The sequence below is a fragment of the Pipra filicauda genome, unplaced genomic scaffold, assembly GCF_003945595.2.
Source record: "Pipra filicauda isolate LSUMZ 115617 unplaced genomic scaffold, ASM394559v2 scaffold111_size4109106_pilon, whole genome shotgun sequence".
In the NCBI taxonomy this organism is placed as follows: Eukaryota; Metazoa; Chordata; class Aves; order Passeriformes; family Pipridae; genus Pipra; species Pipra filicauda.
The window spans coordinates 3,737,708-3,760,390 of NW_024103563.1; the positions used below are offsets into that span (position 1 = coordinate 3,737,708).

Below are 22,683 nucleotides of genomic sequence, written 5' to 3' on the forward strand. Positions count from 1 at the left end.
CTCTACCAGGGGCTGCTGCAGCCTGGCATGCCACACTCCCCAAAACCTCTCCATGCCCTGTAGGGAAGGAGTTTATAATTGAGGTTTCTTTGGGTAGGATCAAGTCAGTAAGATTTGATGAAACTCATTGAAGTCCATCAGTGGCAATTTTTATCAAATTTTTATGCAAACTCAGCACCAGCAGCTTGGCCTGGACGACAACATGTGTGGCTGCCCCAGCCCCCGGGAAGCTGTGCCAGCCCTCCTGCCCCTGCCAGCTCTCTCCCAGGGAGAGGGAGCGAGCCAGAGGGCTGGGAGTTGCCCTGGCTGAGGCTGGTGCAGGGATGCTGAGCAGCGTATTGGCAAGGGGCTTGGTTTTTGTCCCAACTGCTTGCATGATGTATGAAAAAGCTTCTGCTGACCCAATGCATCCTTGGCCTTGGGATCATGTGCAGGGATTGCCAAGGGACAGGAGGAAGGGGTGAATGCAAACAGAACCTCTGTTTTTGGGGAAGATCCTACCAAACTGGGGCTGGAGGAGGAGCTGCTCCTGGCTCAGCTCCCCTCTAAACCCCTGAATGAGCAAGGGAGGGAAAACATGGTCATAGCGTGGAAGAAAATATTCTTACTTGGTCGAAAGCACAGTGGTTTTCTGATAAAGATGTGGACCCTTTAGATCCAGCCTGCTACAAAATGCTTGACATAAAAAATTGTCCATAACTGGCAGAGGAAAAGGTTAGTGAGGGACAGAAAAATGAGCTGCTCAAGAAAAATCTATGTACATGGCACATTTTTCATAACTGCTGATGCTAAAAACAGTATGCAAATTGTGCATGGCTTTATTTATTTGACTCTAAGTCCTGGAGGGAGGCAAAGATTTATTATAAAAGTTTTGCTGGTACTTTTCCCATCATGCTAATATTCAATTATTGAGAGCTATTTGGGCTATAAAACAGTAAAGTACAGCAATGCCCTGTTTACCAACATCCTTGGAAGGTTTCTGGAGGCTGGATATTGTTATGGCATGGCCCAACAGAACCAAACTAGCATGAACTCTGAAAAAAATTTCCTGAGAAAACAAGAATATGAAAGCAAAGCCCCAGAGCTGAAGACGGTTGGCTACTGGTTGGATACCACACAGCACATTTTCCTAGTCAGGTACTCTATCCTACAAAGAGACTTCTTTTCTAAAACAGATTCCTGATTAAATAATTGTTGATCATAAAAAGAAAGCAGCATTACATTATTTTTATCTGAATTGCTTGTTAGAAAACATGTTTTAACTTGCATCAATAGATGCCTCAATCCACAATATTAATGATATGAGTTTTTTTTCTGCTCATACAAATATCTTTCAAATCAAGGTTTGATTTCTACAACCCTTCCATAATGGTAAAATCTCCATATATGCACTCCATTTCCCCCTTTAAATATTCCCTTGTATACAGGTCACATTCTTTTTAATGCTGCTTCAGTTTATTTTCCTAGCAGTATTTGTCATTAATTGCATTTTAATGCAACTTTGTCTTTCCTTTCTTCCCCTGCCCATTTCAGTCAGGTACTCTGAGTACTGTGCAGATTTTTTTTTTCCTGGGGTTAATTAGCTTCAGTTGGCCTTTTCAGTCTATAAATACTGAATATTTTAATAAAATTGTATTCTTATAGAAGGTCTTCCAGATGATTAATGGACCTCCGGAATCGTATTAAGGAATTAAATCTCTGAACATATCTCTTCTAACTCCTCACACCTAGAAATTTACTTTATACAATATTTTGACTACTGATTTCAGTTTATGAAACACTGTTTCTAATTGCCCATTACCTCTTATAATGATAGTTTGGATGAATAAATCTCTGCCTTTTTATTTCTTCTTCTTGATATGATTGTCTGCTCTGCTACTGTAACGATGCTGGTGACATTTTCAGATTCTTTATTTCAACCAAGCCTTACCCCCCTATAGTTTTGCATTTGCTTTTTGTACAATAAAAAGATATTGAGGCAAGGAGGGTGGGGACCTCGTCCTGCAGGTGCTGTGGTGGTGACAGCATGGTTGTTGTGGCTTTTCACAGAATCACAAAATGGCTTGGGTTGGAAGGGACCTTTAAAGGTCATCTAGTCCATCCATCCCCCACAGCAGTGTCTGAGCTGCCCTGTCTGTGGGCCAGCCTCTGCTGTGCACCCTGTCTTTAAAAGGGGGTTTTGCTAATTGTGCTTGTACCACATAGTTATCCTTTTTAATTGCTTTGGTAAACATCTTACAGATGTGAAAAACATGTGATTTTTATTTTTTTTTTGGGTGGGGGGTGCTAATTAGGAGAAAATTTTCTCTCCCTGTTTAATCTATTAATTTGGAATAGTTGGCTGTAATTGTAATTAAATATACTGGTGCTATTTTTTAAATGACTGAAATGCTGTTATGACAAGAATGATGCCATCTCAGATCTAAACATCCAGGGCCTTGAGTTTTCCTCCCACTCTTCCACTGACTCAGTGTTTGTCATTGGGCAAGTACCTCAGCTTGCTGCCTCCCTTTCTTGCCTTCCAGGGCTATTGTGCGAATTAATTAGATAATGTTTCAGCATGGCTTTGAACTAGAGAGAGCTACAGGACTGCCAAGTTATAATTTACTGTTATGAAAGTCAGCATACTGGCTGGGAGCAGGACCTCTGATGCCAGCCTAGCAGAGAGGGACAGCGAGGCAGCCTGAGGAAAGCTCCCCTCTTGCCGTAAGATCCCTTGTCTCTATATCCACTCTCTGCACCACTCTAGAAAAAGCTCTGCTGAAGGCAGCACCAGCCTGGTGTGATCCCAGGGATGTAGCCCTTGGCAGAGCCAATCCGGCCTGGTTGCTGGATTGAGGATGTTTCCTGCACCTCCCCTTCTGTTTTCAGGCTAATTTTGGTGTCTGAAGGAGCAGCGGACACATCCTCTGTAAAATTATAGTGCTCCAAATCAGCAAAGCACTTAAGATTAACATTGATAGGTCTGAAGAGTGGCTTAAGGTTAAGCACGCCGTGGGGCTTGCTGGGTAAGATTAGCCCGGAGCAGATGCGCGTTCTGCTGATGCAGGTTTTCAAAATATTTAGGCCTTGATTCAGCAAGACGCTCAAACGTGAGCAGTCCTGCTGAAAGCAATGGAAATAACTGGCTAATCAAAGCTGGGCAGATGGATGGAGAAAGAACATTAAGTTACAAACCTGCTTGTTTAGAAATGAGTTTGCTTCAAGGAACACGTGTGCGTGCAGACCGAGACAACAGAGCAAACTGGCTTTCCTGCTGTCGCCCTTGCTGTGAGGGCTGTATGTGAAACACTTCCTCATGACCCAGTGGTGTTCAGCCAGCTTCCCAGATACCAGCAGACCTATTTAAAAGCAATTTGGTTGAATTGTAACAACCTGTCCAAAACAGCACTTGCTATCAGTTGAATCCTATTTTAATCCCTCGGGCTTTTTATCCCACAACCTGTGCTGGTGGAGAGGCTCGGCCTGGGCACTGCTGCAGGGCAGAGGAGCTGGCAGCTGCCCCGGGTAGTTGGGCTTGTCTGACCCTGTAGACCCAGGGGTCACCAGGGATTGCTGCAGGGGCATTTTAGGACAGCACTGAAAAGGTCTCATGAGGCCTCATGGACATCGTCTAGCTGATCTGTGGAGACCTGTGCATCTACAGCAGTACCTCTTGGTGCCAATGCTCTTATGTTTTGGGAGGAATCCCCCCTGAATGAAGCCCAGAGATGAGAGATCCAGCCAGGGGGCAGCAGCTGCCAGGGTGGTGCCGAGGGTTGCTTGGTGCTGATGGTTTTATTACATTTTAATGGCATCACCAGGCTCAGTATGGAGGTAATGGGATGCAGGAATGTGGCTCAGTTTCCACAGGGCCGGGTAGGTGATGCAGGACCTTTTCTAGCCTGAAAAGCCTTGAGCTGATATCTCCTGATGGGGCTGAGGCAGAGCTGTGGGGCTTTGCTGGTGCTGGATGGGAACCTCCACTTGTCCCCCCTCCATTCTGAGCTCTGTTTGCACAGCAGCGTGAGGGCCAGGGTCAGACATATGGACAGGCATCACAAACAACAGTTCCCACCACTGAGAACTAGGAACAGCCTTTCTACTGCTTTTCTTGTGATTAAGAGACCAAAAATAAAATGACCTGCACTTATATTCCCAGGCAGGTGAAAAGAATAATTACTTTACTGAGATGGAATTCCTTCATATAGTACAGCCATTAAAAAGAGTAAAATTTGAAATTTACTGTGGCATGAAACAAAAAGGTAGTGCAGTTAGAGATAATGAAATCCTTACTTGCCATTATCGAAAAAATTACTGTTGTTAAAAGACCCCTTCATAAATAATTGAGAAACCAATTATACAGTCTTGGTGCCTAATTTATCCAGGAGCAATACGGACCGTGTTGTGCCACAGAATGTGTGGCACGTATTCCCCGTTATAGCTCGCTGCTGCTCTGCAAAGAAATAGTGGGAAAAAGGAAAAGAAACTAATGCACATACTAATCAGGAAATACATTATCAGTAATGAGAGATGGGTGCCGATGTGTCTTAATTTACGGCGTTTTTGCTGGTGTATGGAGGCCTGAATTAACGTGCCGTTTGGTCTGTGTGCGGTGAGGGGAGCGGGGCTGGATGGACTGGGAGTCCCGGGCCCTTGTGCCCACCCGGGGGGCTGTGACCCGCCCCGGGGAAGGGGCCTGGGCCGGGGGTACGTCCTCGGGCAGCGCAGTGTGCGCGCCCACACGCCGCTTTTGTAGACATAGTCTTTAAAAAACCCCAGTCATTTGGGCTGTTTCAGTCGTGTGTACAGAACCCTCGGGCTCCCCCGCAGCGCTGCCGGGGAGCTACGAGCCCGTAGCTTCCCCTCACGGGTCGCGGCTCGTTCTGCGATACACTGAGGTGGAAACCGCAGGGACTGAGGGCGGACTGTGCCCCGCGAGTGCCTCGGGGTCTGACAGAGCCCCGGGTGCGGTGTGCGACAGAGACTCCCGAGCGCATCCCGACGGTGTATAATGGAGCCGCCCGGGTTCGGTGTGTGACAGACTCCCCCCCGGCCACATCCCATTCCCGGGTTCGGTGTGTAGCCGAGTCCCTCGGGCACATCCCATTCCCGGGTTCGGTGTGTAGCCGAGTTCCTCGGGCACATCCCATTCCCGGGTTCGGTGTGTAGCCGAGTCCCTCGGGCACATCCCATTCCCGGGTTCGGTGTGTAGCCGAGGGGATCCCTCGGGCACATCCCATTCCCGGGTTCGGTGTGTAGCCGAGTCCCAGTCCCTCGGGCACATCCCGCCCCCGGGCCCGGTGTGTGCCAGAGCCCCCGGCGGTGCCGGCGCGGGCCGCCAGGCGGCGCTGTGGGCGGGGGGCGGGCGCGCGGCCCATCTCGGCGCCGGCGCGGGGCGGGCACCGCCCCCTGCTCGGGCGGCGGCGGCGGCGGCGCGCGCGGGGCGATGGCGGACAGCGCCAGCGAGAGCGACACCGACGGCGGCGGCGGCAGCGGCGGCCCCGCGGGGCCGCTGTCCGGGGGCGGCCCGGGAGCGGGGCCCGGCTGCGGGGCGCCGGGCGGCGGCGGCTCCTCGGGGGGCGGCAAGGCGGGCGGGATCGTGATCTCGCCGTTCCGGCTGGAGGAGCTGACGAACCGCCTGGCCTCGCTGCAGCAGGAGAACAAGGTGCTGAAGATCGAGCTGGAGACCTACAAGCTCAAGTGCAAAGCGCTGCAGGAGGAGAACCGCGACCTGCGCAAGGCCAGCGTCACCATCGTGAGTGCGGGCGGCGCCGCGCCGGGCCCGGCGGGCGGGGAGCGGGGGTGTCCCCGCCGCGGGGTGTCCGCGCAGGGCGGGCCCGGCCCCGGCCGCGGCCTCCCCGCCGCTCCCCCCGGCTCCGCGGGGCGAGGCACCGCGGGCGGGCCTCGCTGTCACCTCACCCGGCCAGGGGCACACACATGCACGCACACACACAGGTGGGGTCACCCCGCTGGGAGGACGGGGAGCAGCCGAGGCGGTGCCCCCCGAGGACCCGCGTGGCCGCCCGGCTCCCCGCGGGGACGCGGCCCCGCCGGCCCGGCCCAGGCTCCGAGCGGCCGCGGCTCGGGGAGGGGCCGGACAGGGCAAGGGGGATGCTGTGTGTTCCCCCGAAGTTTCTGAAAGTAGAGATTTCCTCGGAGTTTTAAGTAATCTGCGGAGATTACGGATTATCTCTCCCCAGCCGTCACCTCTCAGGCCACTGTGCAGAAGCGGTGAGCTTCGTCTCGGTCGTGAGGAAGTGTTTGATTTGTTTGTAGTGTTTTGTTAGCTGTGGCATTGGTAGAGGTTGTTTGAAAACTCGTTTAAAATAAGCCCCTTGAAAATAACGCGAGTAGCACACACAGCACTCTGTCCCGGCAAGAGCTCAGCTCCTGGTTTATGAGCACTGAGAGGATAACTTGGAGTTTAACACCGTTTTATGCGGTGCTGTTAGGCATCAGTCCTCAGTACAGTGCATGTGAAAATACTGCGAAAATGACTTGTTTTCTTCTGTATGAGTCGGGAGTTAGGAGTTCAAGTGAGGGGGGTTTTTGCCGATTCAATGGTTGGAGTGATTGTTCAGGTGTTGTAAGGGTCATGGCCTTCATGCAAAGCAGGTAACTTGCTAAAGACCAATTAAAGGTAACCTTTATACTGGTATACACTGTCCTGTGCATCCTTGCCAGTGCAGGTAGAGATGCCTTGAGAGAGAGGGATCCCACCTGCGTGTGCTCACTCTCGTCTCATCTGATTTTTCACAGGGGATACTTTGTTTGGAGCACAGTACCTGTTTGATTGATAATCGGTTTTTCCAGTGTCGATATACCTAGCAAAGAAATGGAGCTTGCCTAGGCAAACCTCTCATCTGCTCCCAGAAGTAAGCATTCAGTGTCTAGCAGGATGTGGGCCGGAAGAGTGCATGAAATACAATACATAAGTAATTTATTCAAGGATGACAAATATAGTGGTAGTTGGGGAAATGTGTGCTTTGTTAATACTTTACGAGAAAAGAACGTGTCTTAATTAGGTAGTAGCGGAGTGCCTTCTAATGTTGAAAGGGGCTAAGGCATCTTGTCAGTCAGACATTTTCTCTCTGCCTGTTAGAAAGGCACAGCATCTTTCTGAACCCCTGGTAGGTGTATTGTTTGTAAACAACTTGGAAAAAATGCTTGTGTGCACTGAAGTTCTTTAGGCACTGTCCTAAGGACTTGTCATCTTCTATTTTCATCAGCTTTTAATTTACAAAAAGCAAGTATTTTTCTTAAATCTGAAACTCAGTCTGTATTTTTGGCATCTTGGATAAAGAGAGAAAAGGTGTTAGACTTTTGTAGCAACCTGTAGGCTGTCTGGAAAACCGACATCTTTAGCTGACACTCTGGCTTTGGTATGCTAAACTGTGTGCACAACTGAGCAAACCACTTCTAATTCAGCAAGCGGCAAAATAATGAATGCAAAACATAACTTTTTTTCAGGCCACCGAGACCTTGTGCTGTGGTTTACACAGTCTGTAATGTAAACACATTTGCAGTCAGAATGCTTTGTTGTGTGGCTCTAGTATGCAAGTGACTGGAGATGAACTTTATTGGAATGTTGAAGTAAGTGCCATTTGCCTGTAAATGAGTAGAAAATTTTCTGATTTTCTCCACTGTGATTCTAAACCTTCATCAATTTGCTCCTCCACCTGCCAGCTCCAGCTCTGTGCAGCGTTGCTGTGCTGACAGACGGGTGCTGTGTACGTTTCCTGTTGTGGGCACTGCAATGACACAAATCAGCTTTGATTTTTATCAAGCGATGAGGACGAGCTGTGAAGCGCAAATAAAACTGACAGGTAGCCAAAATAGCAGGTGAATGACTAAACCTGTGTGCTGTAGGTGAAGGTGACTCCTCGAGCCATACGGCTCTTCATCTGCAAGCCTTTCACTGATCCTGTTGTTTGAGCTTCGTTGTGCAAAGCGAGGGAAACTCTTTACTTTCCGTAGCTGCCACCACTGCCTGTAATGATTTTGAATATTTTCCCGTTAAGGTTTGCCAGTTAGAAGGTGGTGATCTTCCTCCTTCATCTTATGTCCGTGCTGGTGTAAGTGTCAATGTGACATCTCTTTGGTTTGCAGTATTGTTGGTGTCAGCGTGGATGCATACAATTCAGGAATTGCCTAAATTGCTTGCCACATAGGATCCTATTAGTTCTGTTCTGCAGTTAACCCGTGCCATAGGGTTGAAAATAAGTGTTAATTAAGCGTAGGAGACCTATGTTAAGTAGGTGCACTTGGAAAGCTGGCTGAGAAAACGTGTTAGCTTGGCAGGCTTGTATATTCACTAACTTGGTATGAACTCTCATCTAGAACACGTAAAAACAGGTGCTGCTTTCATGCTGAAATTAGTAAAACCCAGCTTGGGCTAAGTGTACATCCAAAAAGACACGCAAACCGTACTTCTTCCAGTAGCCTGAAATGCAAATGAAATTATGCTGCTGTTCATGTGCAAGACTGAAATTGGGTAAATATATGTGATAACTTTATCTTACCTGCTATTATTGGTAACAAACTGGGAGGGAGGGAGCAAAGCAAGGAGAAAGCTGGGGATATTTGAAGTGTTCTCTGGCAATGTAAGAGCATTACGTCAGAAGATGCAAAGTTTCGGGTCAGATATTGAAAAGAAATTACTAAGATCAGTTGAGCCATTTGCAGGGAGTTCATTTATGTGTCTTTAGCAATCTTCATTGTATGATCTCATAGTGTATTTCTGCAAGGTCTTTTTTAGGAAATGAAGCGGCTGGTGCCTAGGTTGGGAAAAAAACAGATGCCTGAAGATCTGAGATGCTGTGTATTTCAGATGTGAAGTAGTGAGTTTTGGTTATAGCTGCACTATCAGAAGTGGATTTCCTGTGTGAACTTCCTTAAATTTTTTAGTGAAAAAGGTCTTCTGAGGAGGTGTCATATTTAATGGACCAAGCCTGGGACAGCACAACTTCTCTAGTTAAATAACAGTACCTTCAAAACTGGGTGGTGGAGTAACTGCTTTTCAAAAGATTGAATTGTTGCATGTGACAAAAGCTGACATGCTTCAGTTAGGTGTAGGTATGTCTCGGTCAGGAGGTTTCTTCTGAAGTTGATAGAACTTGGATTTGTAACTTCTTTTTTTTTTACTCTTCAGTGTTAAATTTAACCAAGTTGTCCTATTTAATTGAACGCCATGTAACAGTTGATACTGGATGCATTTTGGTTTTCTTTGTTATTGTTTTGAAATGACAGACCTCATGCAAACGCAGTGCTTTTAATAACAAAAAGAGTTTTAGTCCCTGATTGCTATATGCTTACCCTAGGATGTAAGTTTCAGTAATTTAGCTTGTGTAAATTGGCCTACTGTAGTCAGACATCTTCTGTGGAGTTAGGAAATTAAAATATAATAAGCCTTATTCTGTTACTTAGTTTTTTAACTGAGATGAAGACAGTGTATTTCAGACCTATTAATTTAAAAATGTTCCTGCTCCAAAACACTTGATGTAGCAGTTTTAATGCAGTGTAACATTTTACAAGAACATCTCTTTTTAATTTTACCCCATTTGGCTTTGTAGGGAAGGGAATTACCCTAGAAATCCCAATTTGTGGTGCTGTGTGGATCCCCACCAGCATCATCAATCCAGATGAGACAGTGTGATCTGAAATACTAATGGCATATGCTGGCTTTTGTGAGCTTGCCATGAGTTATCACTGTCCGGTAGCGACTGCTGCACTTGCTGGCAACAAGCACTGGAACAGGGGACTGCCGTAGGTTGTGAGTGGCAGTATTTCACTGTGAGACCTCTGCTACCCTTGTTTCTGTAGCTAAACCTGCACCTCTGCACCTTGGCTCTCAGCCTAACTTTTCTTGTTCCCTGAGCTCTAGCAGAGGACAGTCGCATTTCTTGGCTTCTCGGTCTCTTTGCATTTCTGCAGAGCAGTGTGAACAACCTCCCACCTGTTGGGAGGAACAATAGAAGAAAAAGCCTTACTCGGCTTCTATTTCCTCACCCCCTACTTAAATCCTGAAGAAAGTTGTTGCTTTCAATAACAACCATCTCCTGAAAGCAAACAGACTTTCTGGGACCTGCAGATCAGAAAAATCCTGTGTGGTATTGTAGACTTGTTACAATTTTTTGCAATAACAACCGGATTTAGATGCTGGGAATCAATATGATTTTAGCATTTTGTTCTCAATGAAGTGTGCAGAGGGATTTGTGTGTGTGTATGCATGAGATTTGCTGTTGTGGGTCTTCGTGGAAAATGTCAGGATAGATAGTTTGGGGAAGTGAATGGGTATGCTGTATTGTCAGAAATCTCCTGCAGAAGTGCTTTTTTTTTTTTTTTGCATCAGAATTTCAAAGCAGAACACCTGTTTCAGTACAGAATATGTCTATTAATAGTAGAAGAAAGGGCAGGATAGGCTATCTGAATTGAAATACAAACCTTTGAAAAGGTGCTCACTAAGGGCATGGGGATTACTGAAAAGAAATCAGTTAGGAGCAGATAAAGGTAAAAAGTGAACCAAGAAAGCAGGAAGATTAATATTTTTAAAAGTGTGTCTGTGAATCTGCTATTTACTCTTTATTTTAAAGTAGGTCTTGCTTGTGTGAAAGATACTTGCAGTTCTCTGATGTCTTGTGTAGGTGTAAGAAACCTACTTGGGGCTTTTGTATCAAGCTGCAGCATTTGTAACTCCAGCTTGTAGCTGGACTAAACTAAAAGTCTAACTCAGAAATAACTTATTTTAGAAATGCTTTGCTCACCTGCATTTTAGAGCAAAGAACATTGTTGCTAAGATTAGCAAATTCATGCACCGTCAAAGTCCATCTGCAATTTTTCGGGCACATTTTTCTAAGAGCGGGCACGTAGGAAATGACTGTCCTGTATTTCAGTTTTACATTTACCTCAGATTCTTAAGAAGTTTTTATTAAACTTCTACAAAATACCTGTAAAGGAAAAAGGAAGCTTAGTAGCACCCTTCAGTGTTAGCTCTCCTGGCCTGTAGGTGCTGCACGGCAGGTGAGCTCCTGGTAAAAGGTGTGGTATCATCTGCCTCCCTTTGGTAGGTACACACGGCCACTGGCATATCAAGTCCATGTGGTGTTAACAGCACTATGTATGTGTTGCAGGCTTTCTTCGCTGCTGGTTAAAAAAACAAACAAAAACCACAGAAAAAGTGAATGTTTCTGAACTTTACTCCAGTAGTTAATTGACAGGAACACTTGTACTTTCAGGGCGTTTGAGGCTTCAGAGGTTTACTTAATCATCTGCTTTGGTTTGTGTCGCATCTTCATGTTTTTCTGAGTTGTTCCTGAATTGAACCTCATAACTAACCTTGAAATGTGTCTTTGGGAATGGTATCCAGTAAGTATCACGGAGGTGAAGAACCACTGTGCTTGGAAAAGCTTTGGTGTCCTGCCTCCTGTTCTTCCCATCAGCTTCATCAAGGCTGAGCTGTTGGTTCCATCTGTGCTTTTTAGTGAGGTTAATGAGTCTTCTGGATCCTCTGCTTTCTCCTCATGAAGGCTGTACGGGCATCTTTTAGTTTATTTTGATAAACTAAACTAGGCTCTCAGGCTCTGAGATGCTGGAAATCTAATGTGCTGGATTACTGTGATGGACTGGTCTGGTCTAAACACTGTTTCATGCTTCAAATTTGCACAGATATTTCTGATAGCTTAATTTGGAACTTTTTTTCTTTCATCCAGTACTGTCAGTTATCTTCAGTGAGTTTACTATTGTGTGCTCTGGCTAATTTGGCAGAAATACAGTAGCACACCTGTGCCTCTTTCAGGTCTGATTTGTACTGCTAGGTTGTCCAGTAGCACTTGATTTGGTGCTAATAATTGTGCAGGGGATATTTTGAACAAAGTCCTGCTTAGCACATGTTGGTGAAGTGAAATTTCCCATTGATGAGTATTTTTGAGGTCACTAAGTCACTTTGGAAATCCTGATGTATACTTTAATTATTTTATAACCATTTTTAAATAACATTTGGTGTGTATTATTAAATCAAAAAGTCATATGGGTGCCTTATACACATCCCACACTCTGTGGTTATCTTTATTACAAATAGTCCTTGGCTGAAAGATGAATATTTGCTTATCTGCCACAACTTGTTCTCTATAAAACCAGGCTGAATGACCTGTTTTATGTTTCTGTCCTTTATACAGTAAATTAGTTTGTTTGCAGTATTGCCCTTGGATTGATACCAAACTATGATAACCACCCATGTCTTGCTTGCTGTTAAATATTATACAACAGCTCTACTTTTTTTATCAGTTACTTTATTGATGTTCCTGTATTTAATAATAGTGGAATGTCTTCAGTCAGTAGGAATACTCAAATATTGCTCTGAATTACTTTGGGGATGGAAGTGAAATAAGAATTGAGGTTGTAGAGCACATTTGGGAATTTTTAATAATGCAGAGTTCTTAGTGTTTCTGTGGGCTTGCTGTTCTGCATAGAAAGTAATTTTGCTTTTCTCTTAAGTGAACTTTCTCATTGAGGTTCTGTCTTGAATTCTGTCGGAACTGTTTTGTAGTCAACTTTTATTTTAAGAATGCTTTTTGTTGGTGGGTTTGAACATTTACTGAGACTAATGGCCATTCTTTTTTAGTCTATCTCCAGTGACTTAAAAGTGTTTTGAAGGAGAGAGTTGTTTTAGTTTTTACTGCATTGTACACCTAACAACAGGTTTACTTTCATTGAAGGGAAAAAATATTAATCTATACCCTTGCTATGTATCTGCCAGACATTTTTAACATTCTTTTTAAACACTTGCCCAAATGACTGTTCCAAATACCAGCAGTTTTGCATCATTCTCATCTCTTGGTTTAAGTCGTAGAGTAAAACGTTAGATTTTTTAGAGATTCTAGTGCTGTTGCTAATTCCATTATTGGAAAACTAGTATAGACAAGATTTAGAATAATTTTCAAATCCTGGAAGTTATGTACTTCGCTTTAGTTGTGGTTTTGACTTCAATGGAGTTTGAATTTTAATGCTGATTTCAAAGCATGAAGAAAAATTGTTTTACTTTTGGAAACTGTTTATTTTCCAGAGTAGTTGTGTGGTCATCTGTGGTTTTCTTGCACTTGTTAATTTTGTTTACTAATTTCCTCCTCCTGCTGATACTGACTTTAGTTAATATTGAAGCTGTTATTTTCCAAGTTCTTAGTTTCAAGCTGGTATGCACAGGGTATATTTTCAGCTATAGACTGATGTGCTAAAGCTCCTTGTAGTAATTGAGCAAATAATACTGATTGCTGTGGTGAGCAAGCTTGTGCATCTGCTGGAGACTTCAGCCAAAGATTTTGGTTTCACACTGCACCTCGTAAGGTGTGCTTGGGTAAGATTCCAGGTGGGGACTGGAAAAATAGGAAGCCATTGAAATGGTGACTCTACAGCAGCAGCAGATGAGACTGATTAGGTACCTGGACTTACAGGGTGCTGCAGGAGAATGGAATGCAGACCTTGAAATGTGATTGAAATGAAGAAACAAGACAGTGCTCTCCTTCACAGAGTTGAAAATTGTCAGCACTAGACATCTGATGTATTTCAGCATAGCCTGGTAAAAACAGTGAGAGAAACAGTTGCTTTGCTTTGCTGCTCTTTTTTGGGCCACGGGGTAGGAGGAAGTTGCTGAATTTAGCAGGATAACAAGAGGTGAGTCTTTTATGTCTTAAAGAAAAAAAACAAACAAACGAGAACCACAAAATAAAGGAGGAGAATAGGGACAAAATGTACAAATTGAATTATGCAAAGGATTTGGGATCTAAACAGAATAAATGGAAAAGAGACAAAAACATGCTCCAGAAGAGAGGCAAAAAATACAGTATAAAGCAAGCTCCCGTGGATCTATAACAGAAGACATTCCTGTGATGTCTTGCTTCCAGTGCAGCATCTCAGGGATGTGCAGAAGGGAACATCTCAAGTTCCTCTTCTTCAGTCAAGTCTTTCTGTCTGACTGAAGAGGCATCTTAGCTTTAATTAGGTGAACTGTTATTGTCCCATTTCAATGTACGAGATGGAGAACAAAGTAAAAACAAAGGCAAGATGTTTGAGGTGAAGTATTGCACAGGAAAATGCAAAGCACAAATTACAGATGTGCAGGTTTCACATCTCTCTGTGGGGTGCAAGGGTTACTTGATAAAAGCTGAAGCAAAGCAATTTTGAATCCTGACACTTGAGTTGTAATTATTTCAACTTTTCAGTTAAAATACAGGCATTGTCGGCTAATTATTGCCTATGGGGACTGTCCTTTCAGCTCCTGAGAGGCCTCTATCCCTTCATGTATTCCTTTGCAGCAATTTTTTTTCCTGGAAAAGAAAGTATTCCCTAGCTCATTGACTGATACCCTGACTGATGGAGAAAGTCTTCAGATAAGGCCTTTTCTTTCTCTCTTAACTCTGGATTTGACTTCGTTTGAAATTTCATTTTCTGCATGTTGATATTACACACAATCTGGTTTCAGTCTGGGGTGGGCTTAGTGAGGTAGATGGGCAACTCTTCGTCCCTGCTGTAGATTGGGACGGCCTAGCAGTGTTTCAGCTGCCTGTAAAGCTTTCTTTAAAGTGCCTAAAAATGTGGTATTTCAGCTTATTACTGTAAAGCTAAGATCTTTTTAGTTCCTTTGTCGTTGATGGTGCTAATCATATTTAAAACTCCTACCACATATGGAAGTAATTCCCACAATGACAACTGGTCCTCAGTGAAAGTATGAAAGTTTCTAACAAGTCGGACATGATAAAACCCAGCAGTGTTTAGTGGGCCATAGTGTGTAGTTACACTTCTTTCTGTGCCTTACAGTTTAATTTCTACTTTCAACAGAGGTGGTGGGATTTCCACTTTGTTTCACTTCACTTTCGAATAAACAGCAAAAGCTACTATTATGAATTTTGCAAAATGTAGGGTTTTAATCACCACTTTCACAAGAGCTTTAAAGAATATGTGTTTTCCCCACATGTGTTGAAAAGAAATTTTGTCCTGGCTGATGTTGGCAGGAATTGATTCATTTGGCAAAAACCCTGTCCTGACAGGCCCTGAAATCCTGGTTAGGCCAAAAGGAAGGACACCTCTAAAGTCCTTTTCAGGGAGTAAATTTAACCTGAGATGTAGATCTGCAAAAAATGCCTTTTCTCCTAATATTGAGACGTGACTGCAAGGTCCTTGCTCTGTGGGTGGAAAGGTGGGTAGGCATTTCCTAAAAATTTCTCTACTTTTTCAGTTCTCTTTGAGGTGAATATTCAAGGATGATTGTATTCTCCCCACATCCTGCAAACCTCTGTTTGTAGGGATCAGAGATAGAGAATACAAAGCAAAGGTTGTGTATTTTCATACACTAAATTGATAGACTTGTTTCTTGTCTTGAAAGCCTGTAAGGAGATTGCTCTTTGGAATATTGTGGTATGTACTGTAAGATGTCCAAACTATAGAGAAGGAAAAACAAAATATTACTCTGCTCACTGACTCCTAGGAGGGGTAAGAAGAAACATTTGTTTGCTCTTATGGAGTTCAAGCTGATGTGTTGTAACAGTGGGATGGACAGTGTTGTGTTCACTTTGTGAATGTGTTGGTTTGGTTTAGGACAAGGTATGATTATAATTAGTAACAACTATCATCTCCAGTGCTTGTGGATCACTATGGAAGTGTTTCTCTGGAAATTCAATGTGCGTAAGATGAAATTGGGGGAGATTTAAAGCCTCTTAAGAGGTTATTTATATTGAGTGACTATGGGCAACTAGCTAGTGGGAAAAACTTTGCCATCCCTCCCTAATGATTACCTAAGTTGTATTTAGATTAGTCATATAAAACAAACAAACAAAAGCAACAACAACCCCATTTGCTGCCCTTCCCACCCCCACCCTCCAAAAAAAAAAAAACAACAAAAAAAAGGCTTAAAGGAAGTGAATCAAGAAATTACATGGTGAACATCTAGAGTTTGGAAACCCCATAACTATTTTGATCTGGTAGTCCTTGCCCCTGGTTTTAATAACTTTAAAGGAGGGCAGGTTGATTGACGCAGATACACCAGAAGTTATACACGCCTGAAAGAAGGATCTACGAGTGCTGAAGGCCACTTTGATCTAGAAGAGAAGGCTGTTTGTGCTCAGGACCCAGTCTAGAAGTGAGGAATCTTGCAGTTTTCTGCCTGGGAACAGGCTGATATCTGTGGCATGGTGGTGGCACTGCAAGGAGTGCTGTGGCACCTTCTGTCAGGAAAAATGGGGTATAACAGAATTATACTTTGACTCTTACTATGTACTCTGATGAAGAAAAACATGTTTCATATTTGCATAGTTGCAATGATTTACTGGGCTACATAAAGTGAAGTAGGATGTTCATGAAGGTTATTTGGGAGGGTGACTGTTAAATCTCTTTTCACTGCTTTTGTTTGTGCTCTTTTATATTTGAATATTGAAACAGTTGTGGCAGCAAAGCTGCTTGTGACAATAGTTTACTGTGGTTTTGTTTTGAGCAGAGGTTTGTTATTTTAGAACACAGCTTGGTGCCTGTTAGCACCAACATACATACCTGTGAGTAGAAGCTGTGTATTAAATTAGTCACCTAATAGTCTACTCTTCTGCCGAATCTTTTGCTTTTCCTGCTCTGAAACTTTGGGAGTGTGCAGTTTTGAGTTTGCTTATTGGTCAGCCCACCAAAGTGGACTAGTTAATGTGTGGTTGCCTTAAAGATAAATCTTGATTTATTAGCGGGCAGAAAAACAGGCTAAAAAATTATTTAAAATATGTTAATTTAAGAAGTGTTTATGGATTAGACATCTGATACCACAGAATAATTTGGACTTCAGTAATAGTTTCTTGTAGGTTGTAGTAGTGAATGGTGGCGGTGCTGAGATTTAAGCTGTTGTTGATAATTGGCTTCTAAGTAGCATAACACAACCAGATTACGTTAAAATTGACTGTTGTAGATGCAGGTCAAGCAAAACCACAGCATTTAAAAAGAATGGTTATTCTAATGATCACACAGGGTATGGAAAATGATTCATCACCCCCCCCGACAAAACAGTATATGCTACAACAGTAGCTGTGATATCTATAAGCAATATGATCTTTTTTCTATCTTCTGTGTCCAGAAACCTGCACATTTGAAAATTCAGACAAACTGAATCTACCAATCTAGTTATGTGTTTGTGTGCATCCTTGTGATGGTTTTCAGCAGCTTTTATATTGAGGCTGAACAAAAGCAAAACCTGTTCCACGTGCTTCTGTTTTCCATTTATTTTACACTATTTATTAACTAGTAAATTATTTCCACTACAAAAAAATCCAGCAATGTCACTGGAAGCCAAAGAGTAAAGCAAAAACTTCTTTCAAGTAGTCATCAGTAAAGGATTAATAGAGAGAGGTATTTCAAAGTTTGATATGACAGTGTAGTTGTATTTTCTGAATTGGCTGCCTTTGTCAATGTAAACCTTCAGTTGGGTATAAACTGTCCAAAACAGGGAAGACCCTGGCAAAGCTGGTCTTGTATTTTCTGCAAGAGAGGTGTTACCAAACCTTTGTGCTGGGAGTAGTCACCTGCCTGTGCTGGGCTGAGAGGAGAGTTGTCTAACACAGCCCCATTCCTAGTGCCTTCCTGGCTGTGTTTGCACGTGTATGCAGTGAATTTGAGGACTTAGGAGCGATGGGCTTGTTGCTTATATGTGCTATACTCATTTTACATACACACTGGAAATCCACTGCTACTGAAAATGCAGCAAGTGTAGGAAATGTGTCCTGCATGTGCAGCAATGAGACACAGAAACAGCCACATGAAATAGAGCCATTTGGAAAGGTCCGTGGGCTAGATTTAATTTTCCTGCTGGGTCATTCCTGCCTTGGCCTGTAATTTCTGTTGGCTCGTGTTACAGCTCTTGTGTGCTGGAAGCAGAAACTCCAGCCCCGATAACTGTCTGTGAGCTTATTCTACATGATGATGTTTAAGGAATGAAAAATAAGTGCTATAAAGCATGTGTCTGATGAACAGGCAGGTTCTTAAGGTTGTCATGTTGAGCGTTTGAAATAGGAAATGTTGAATGTGTGCAAGTACAACCCTTCTGGTGCTTTATTACCACATAGTCTTTAGTTACATTAAGACTTGCACAGCACTGTGTGGTCGTGGTTAAACTGCTAAGTAAAAGTTCTTTGAGGTTTCATACATTTTTCTAGACCCTATCTTGACATTTTCTCTGTCACAGAAAATGGGGCTTTTTCACATGCTGCATTTCTATTAACTACTTAATGCTGGTATTCTAATATAATAAAAACCCTTGAAAAGAGAACACTATTTTTTCTTCTGTTTTGAAGAAAGCTGTTTAAATTGTTTTTAAATTATGTAAGCAAATTCAGGAATTGATTGTATTAAATATGAATTTCATATAGCTTGTTACACTTTGTTTGTAATTAACCAAATGCATTAGTTTTATAAATATTTATGTTTGTCAAATGAGCCTGTTCTTGTAACTTGCTTATTTCATTTTCACAGCTTGCTTGATTCAGTTGTGCAAGATCTTGTGTGATCAGTTGTGTTGATCTTGCAGGTCAACATCAAATGCAGAGAGAGAAGCTATTTGAAGTGTGTACAAATCTGGAGTGAAATGGAATTACGTTCCATCAAAAAATTTACTTCATTGTTGATGCTGAGAGATTATTTAGCATGTATGAATACTACTGACTTATGAGGGTTCTGAGGGCTTTTTTGAAGCGCTATCCCCAAAACACAAGATGTGTGCACCCATGTCTTGGAGGTTACTGAGTTTTTGAGAGGTCTCACAAGGCTGCATGAGCGATGTTGCGCTGAAAACATTTGACTGTGGTTAAAACTGACTTGGGAGGAAAATGTATGTCTTGTGTTGTTTGAGTCAGCTCATTTCTCCAGTCAGTCTGCATCCATTGCAGATCCATATGGCAATAGGCTGGATCACTTGGTAGGCATCCAGGGAAAAACCTCTGTGACTGGAGTTGCTGGTACAAGTGTTGTGACAGAGGCATTTGGACTTGTCTGGCCAAAACCTAATTGACCTTTTAAAAAGGAGGGGGGTGGGGGGATAAAGGGGAGAGAGAATTTCCAACTATAAATGGAGATTAAAAGGAACTGTATTTAAACACTTTAAATGGTTGCTTATCCTAAAGTTATTCCTTTATTATTATAATAAACCCTAGATATCTTTCTTTTTGCCTGTTGCAGCAGAACTCATCTACTGAATAGTTGAAATGTAATAGGGCTTGTGTTTTTCTGCATGCAGCTTTAATGTTACATGATAGGTAACATTTAGAGTAGTTGAAGTTATCAGCTACAAGGATGAGGTTCAGTAGTGAATTTCTTTCTCCCTTAGTGTGTTTTGAAAATAACTTTTGGTAACCCTGTAAGTTTGGTGTGGGTTTTTTTGGGGGGTTGTTTGTTTGTTTGTTGGGGTTTTTTTTTTTAAAGCCAGGCAACCAAAAAACCCCTTTCCTGCTCATCTACCAGGTTTGTTGTTTAAAAAAAAAAAAAAAAAAAGTTGGGGTTCTGAAGGAAACATTCCAAGGTATTGCTGCTTGTTTGGGGCTTCTAGGAGATACTGTGTGCCCAAAGATAACAGTTCTGTTAACTCATCTTAAAGAAGGGAAAAGGGAAAAAAAAGATTAAAAGTAAAAAATGAGAAAGAAAAAAGGTACTTTTATGTCAGAACTGAGGAAGTGACCCTGGGGATTTACCATAGATTAAACAGGAAATCACACTACAAATTAATCCCAGAGCTTGAATTCCAGCTCACCACTTGAACTGGAAGAGCATTCACTCTTTTCTCTGCAGGCAGGCCACCCAGCTGAATGAAGTACCTTTACTTGCAGGGGAAGGCTGTGCCCACATCCTTACTGGGGCTTGGGTGGAACTTCCTTGTCCTCCAGCCCTTCCAGCCAGGAATGTGCTGCTGGGCAGTTGCCGCAGTTGGCGGTAGCGTGAGCAGCTCTTTGAGTTGCTGCTGACTTCTGGTCTTGCAATGGTTCATGTTTCTCCTTGTCTGAAATGCACATTGCATGCAATGTGGTCGTTTCAGATGCAGCTGGAAGGTTGGTAGGAAAAAACAGCTGCACTGTAAAAGTTTCTGCTGTAAGGGAACAGTATCAGCTCACTGGAATGTTTATTGCATTTGTAGATCAGTAGTTTTCCGTATCATTTTAACCTGGTGCCAGAAAGTAAGACCAGAGCAGTCACTTGAGTTAGTACTGCTAGAAAAGAGTTTCCCAGGAGAATTGGGAAACTTAGATTTTATTTTATGCAAGAATTGCATATTTTCAAATCTTGTCACTATAACACTCTGCAATTCTCACGCTTTTTACCTCATCATATTTAGTAGGACTTTCTTTTTGAAGTGACTGCTTTAGTTCAGTGTAACATGTGCAGCCACTGAGATCATCTCTTCCCGAAGCTGCCCCAGCCCTTCAGTCTATATTCAGTAGCAAAGATTGAGTTTCTTGTGTCACATTAAACTACTCTTCAGCTCCATCTACAGGGTTGCATTGTCCGTAGGGTCCTGTCAACAGGAACTGCTCTGTAGAGAAGTGGGGGAATGGTAAATGGTGGCTTACCTTAAAGATGAAGGACTTTGCCGAGTGGATTAGGTCAAAACAGTGCTTGGTAGGCTGTTTGCAGCAAGATCCCCTGAAACCTTGTGTCACCCCTACCCTGGATGCTACTGGAGGTGATGCTTTGTCCGCCTGCAAGCTGGGTATGCTTGGCATCTGGCTCTCAGGTGATCCAGTGTAGGTGCCTGGAGCAGTTTATGAAACACTTTTTACTGAAGTTGTGTCTGAAATGAGACCTGAAATTAAAATGCAAGAACATGTTCGTGTCAGGTCACTGTTAATGTGCTGATACGGACTAAGGAGTAGGTATTAATTGGATTGTTGAACTTGCTTACTGTGCAGTATCTGAAAGGTTTGTGGGGCTTCTAGAAGAACTAACTGGGAAGGAGAAGAGAGAGCTGGAATTGAAAAAATTCTCTTATAGTTCAGATTTTTATTTGACTGTGTTCAAGCTGATGCCTTATTGGAAGTCCTGGATTTTGCTTGCTTCATAAAATAGTGCCACTGGAGCAGTGTAGGTGAGGTGAGGTGCAGTGATACAGAAAGTCACTGTCTAAAGTTTAGGAGAAATGTTTCTTAGTTCTTTTAAAATCAGCTAATTGGATTTTAAGCTCACAAAGACAGGTTTTTACAACACTTTATGCATCAGCTCTACTAATGATGAGGATTTCATGTGCTGCTGCAATAGAAATAATAGGATTTTTCTTCCTAAGAAATATGAGAGGTTTTGTGTGTTTTATGTGCATGAGGTGCTTCGTCCCTCCCTTATTCTTGATTTCTTGCAAAGGAACACTATAGTCCTTGCCATTTATGGTCTTGACCACAAGAATTACAGATTGTCCTTAGTGAATGGGTCTGTGAAATGCTCTGAGTTCGCTATATATGGAGTTCTGAGGCAGAGGAGACAGATGGATGTGCCTGTTATGCAGAAAATCTGTGGTGGAAGTAGATTGCTTGTTTCAGGTTTCTAGAGGTTGACTGGAATCAGGTTTGATTCCAGTTTGATAGAGGTGTTAGCATTTTGTATCGCTCAGTGCCTTAGCAATTTATTTTGTAGTATGGTACACAGAACAGAGTAAATTATTGTTAGTATTTTTGGATGTTGAATGTGATATGGATAATAGAGGAAAACCAACAATTCTGTACCCTCATAGGAGACCTAGTGTCTCTGGTTTCCATATTCTGTTTCACTCTTTTTGCTGATCATATCAAGCCTCTTTTCAAATACAAATATGTAATAAAAAGACAATTTATCCTTTTGGAAAAACAAAGTATTCACATCCAGAAAAATCTGTTTGATTATGGGCTGAGTAACAGATTTCAAGATTTTAGGCAATATTAAGGTAAACGTGAATTATTTTATTACTTGAGATAATTGAATTGTCTCCAAGTAATGAGTGACAAGATGTAGGGCAAGTTTTAGAATGAAATTTAGAAGAACTATGGTAATGAATCACATGCTTTTGTACCCAGTCTTAATTAACTATATGATGTTTTTTAACCAAAAGATTTGTGTCGAGATTGCTGACCCTTTGGTAATTAAATGGACATTCATTATATGAAATACGATGTGTGGGTATCTGGAGCTTACAGTTCATACTTAGATGTGTAGGATTCCTGTTGTTCAGCTGAGAAATACATTCCTGTAAATGGAGGCAGGTGCAGTCACACTCAGCTTTTCCTTTGAGCCACCCGCCTGCCAGCCAGGCTCCTGCCCCGCCTGGGCACAGGAGTTGGGGCAGGGCAGTTTAAACAGGGCTAAATTGTGGCTGTTGGTCCTTGACTGCTGCGTGCCAGCACTCTGCCTGGGTGGTATGCCTGTTTGGGAAGCAGATCCAGGAAAAAAAATGGGAGGAGGAAGGGAAGGGATTAGTTTTTGGGTGTCTCCTCCTGGCTGTGCTGGCCCCATGCCTGGCTGTGCGAGCACCCGTGTGGGCACAAAGAAAGGGGCAGTGCTGTTTGGCCAGGAGTGGGCTGGGATCTTGGCAGCTTGTTTGTGTTGGCCTTAACACCCATCATTAATGTAACACCAGGATCTGGCTATGAAGTGTTGTGCAGGCTCAGTGCTGTAATAATGTGATTTCAGAGCTTTTGATTGGTGCAAAGCATGAGCAGAACAAATCTGTGCAAGTTA

The 22,683-nt window shown here is 43.0% G+C and overlaps 1 protein-coding gene across 1 annotated transcript in view; it reads left to right on the forward strand.

Annotated features, from left to right (window-relative positions):
• Positions 1–5,378: 5,378 nt before the first annotated feature.
• The window catches only part of CCDC6 (coiled-coil domain containing 6), a 50,710-nt gene continuing 33,405 nt past the window's right edge, over positions 5,379–22,683 (forward strand). The window contains exon 1 of the mRNA XM_027745961.2: positions 5,379–5,737. Within this exon, the coding sequence (XP_027601762.1) occupies positions 5,429–5,737 (309 nt within the window). The 5' untranslated portion in view covers positions 5,379–5,428. The remainder of the gene's footprint in view (positions 5,738–22,683) is intronic.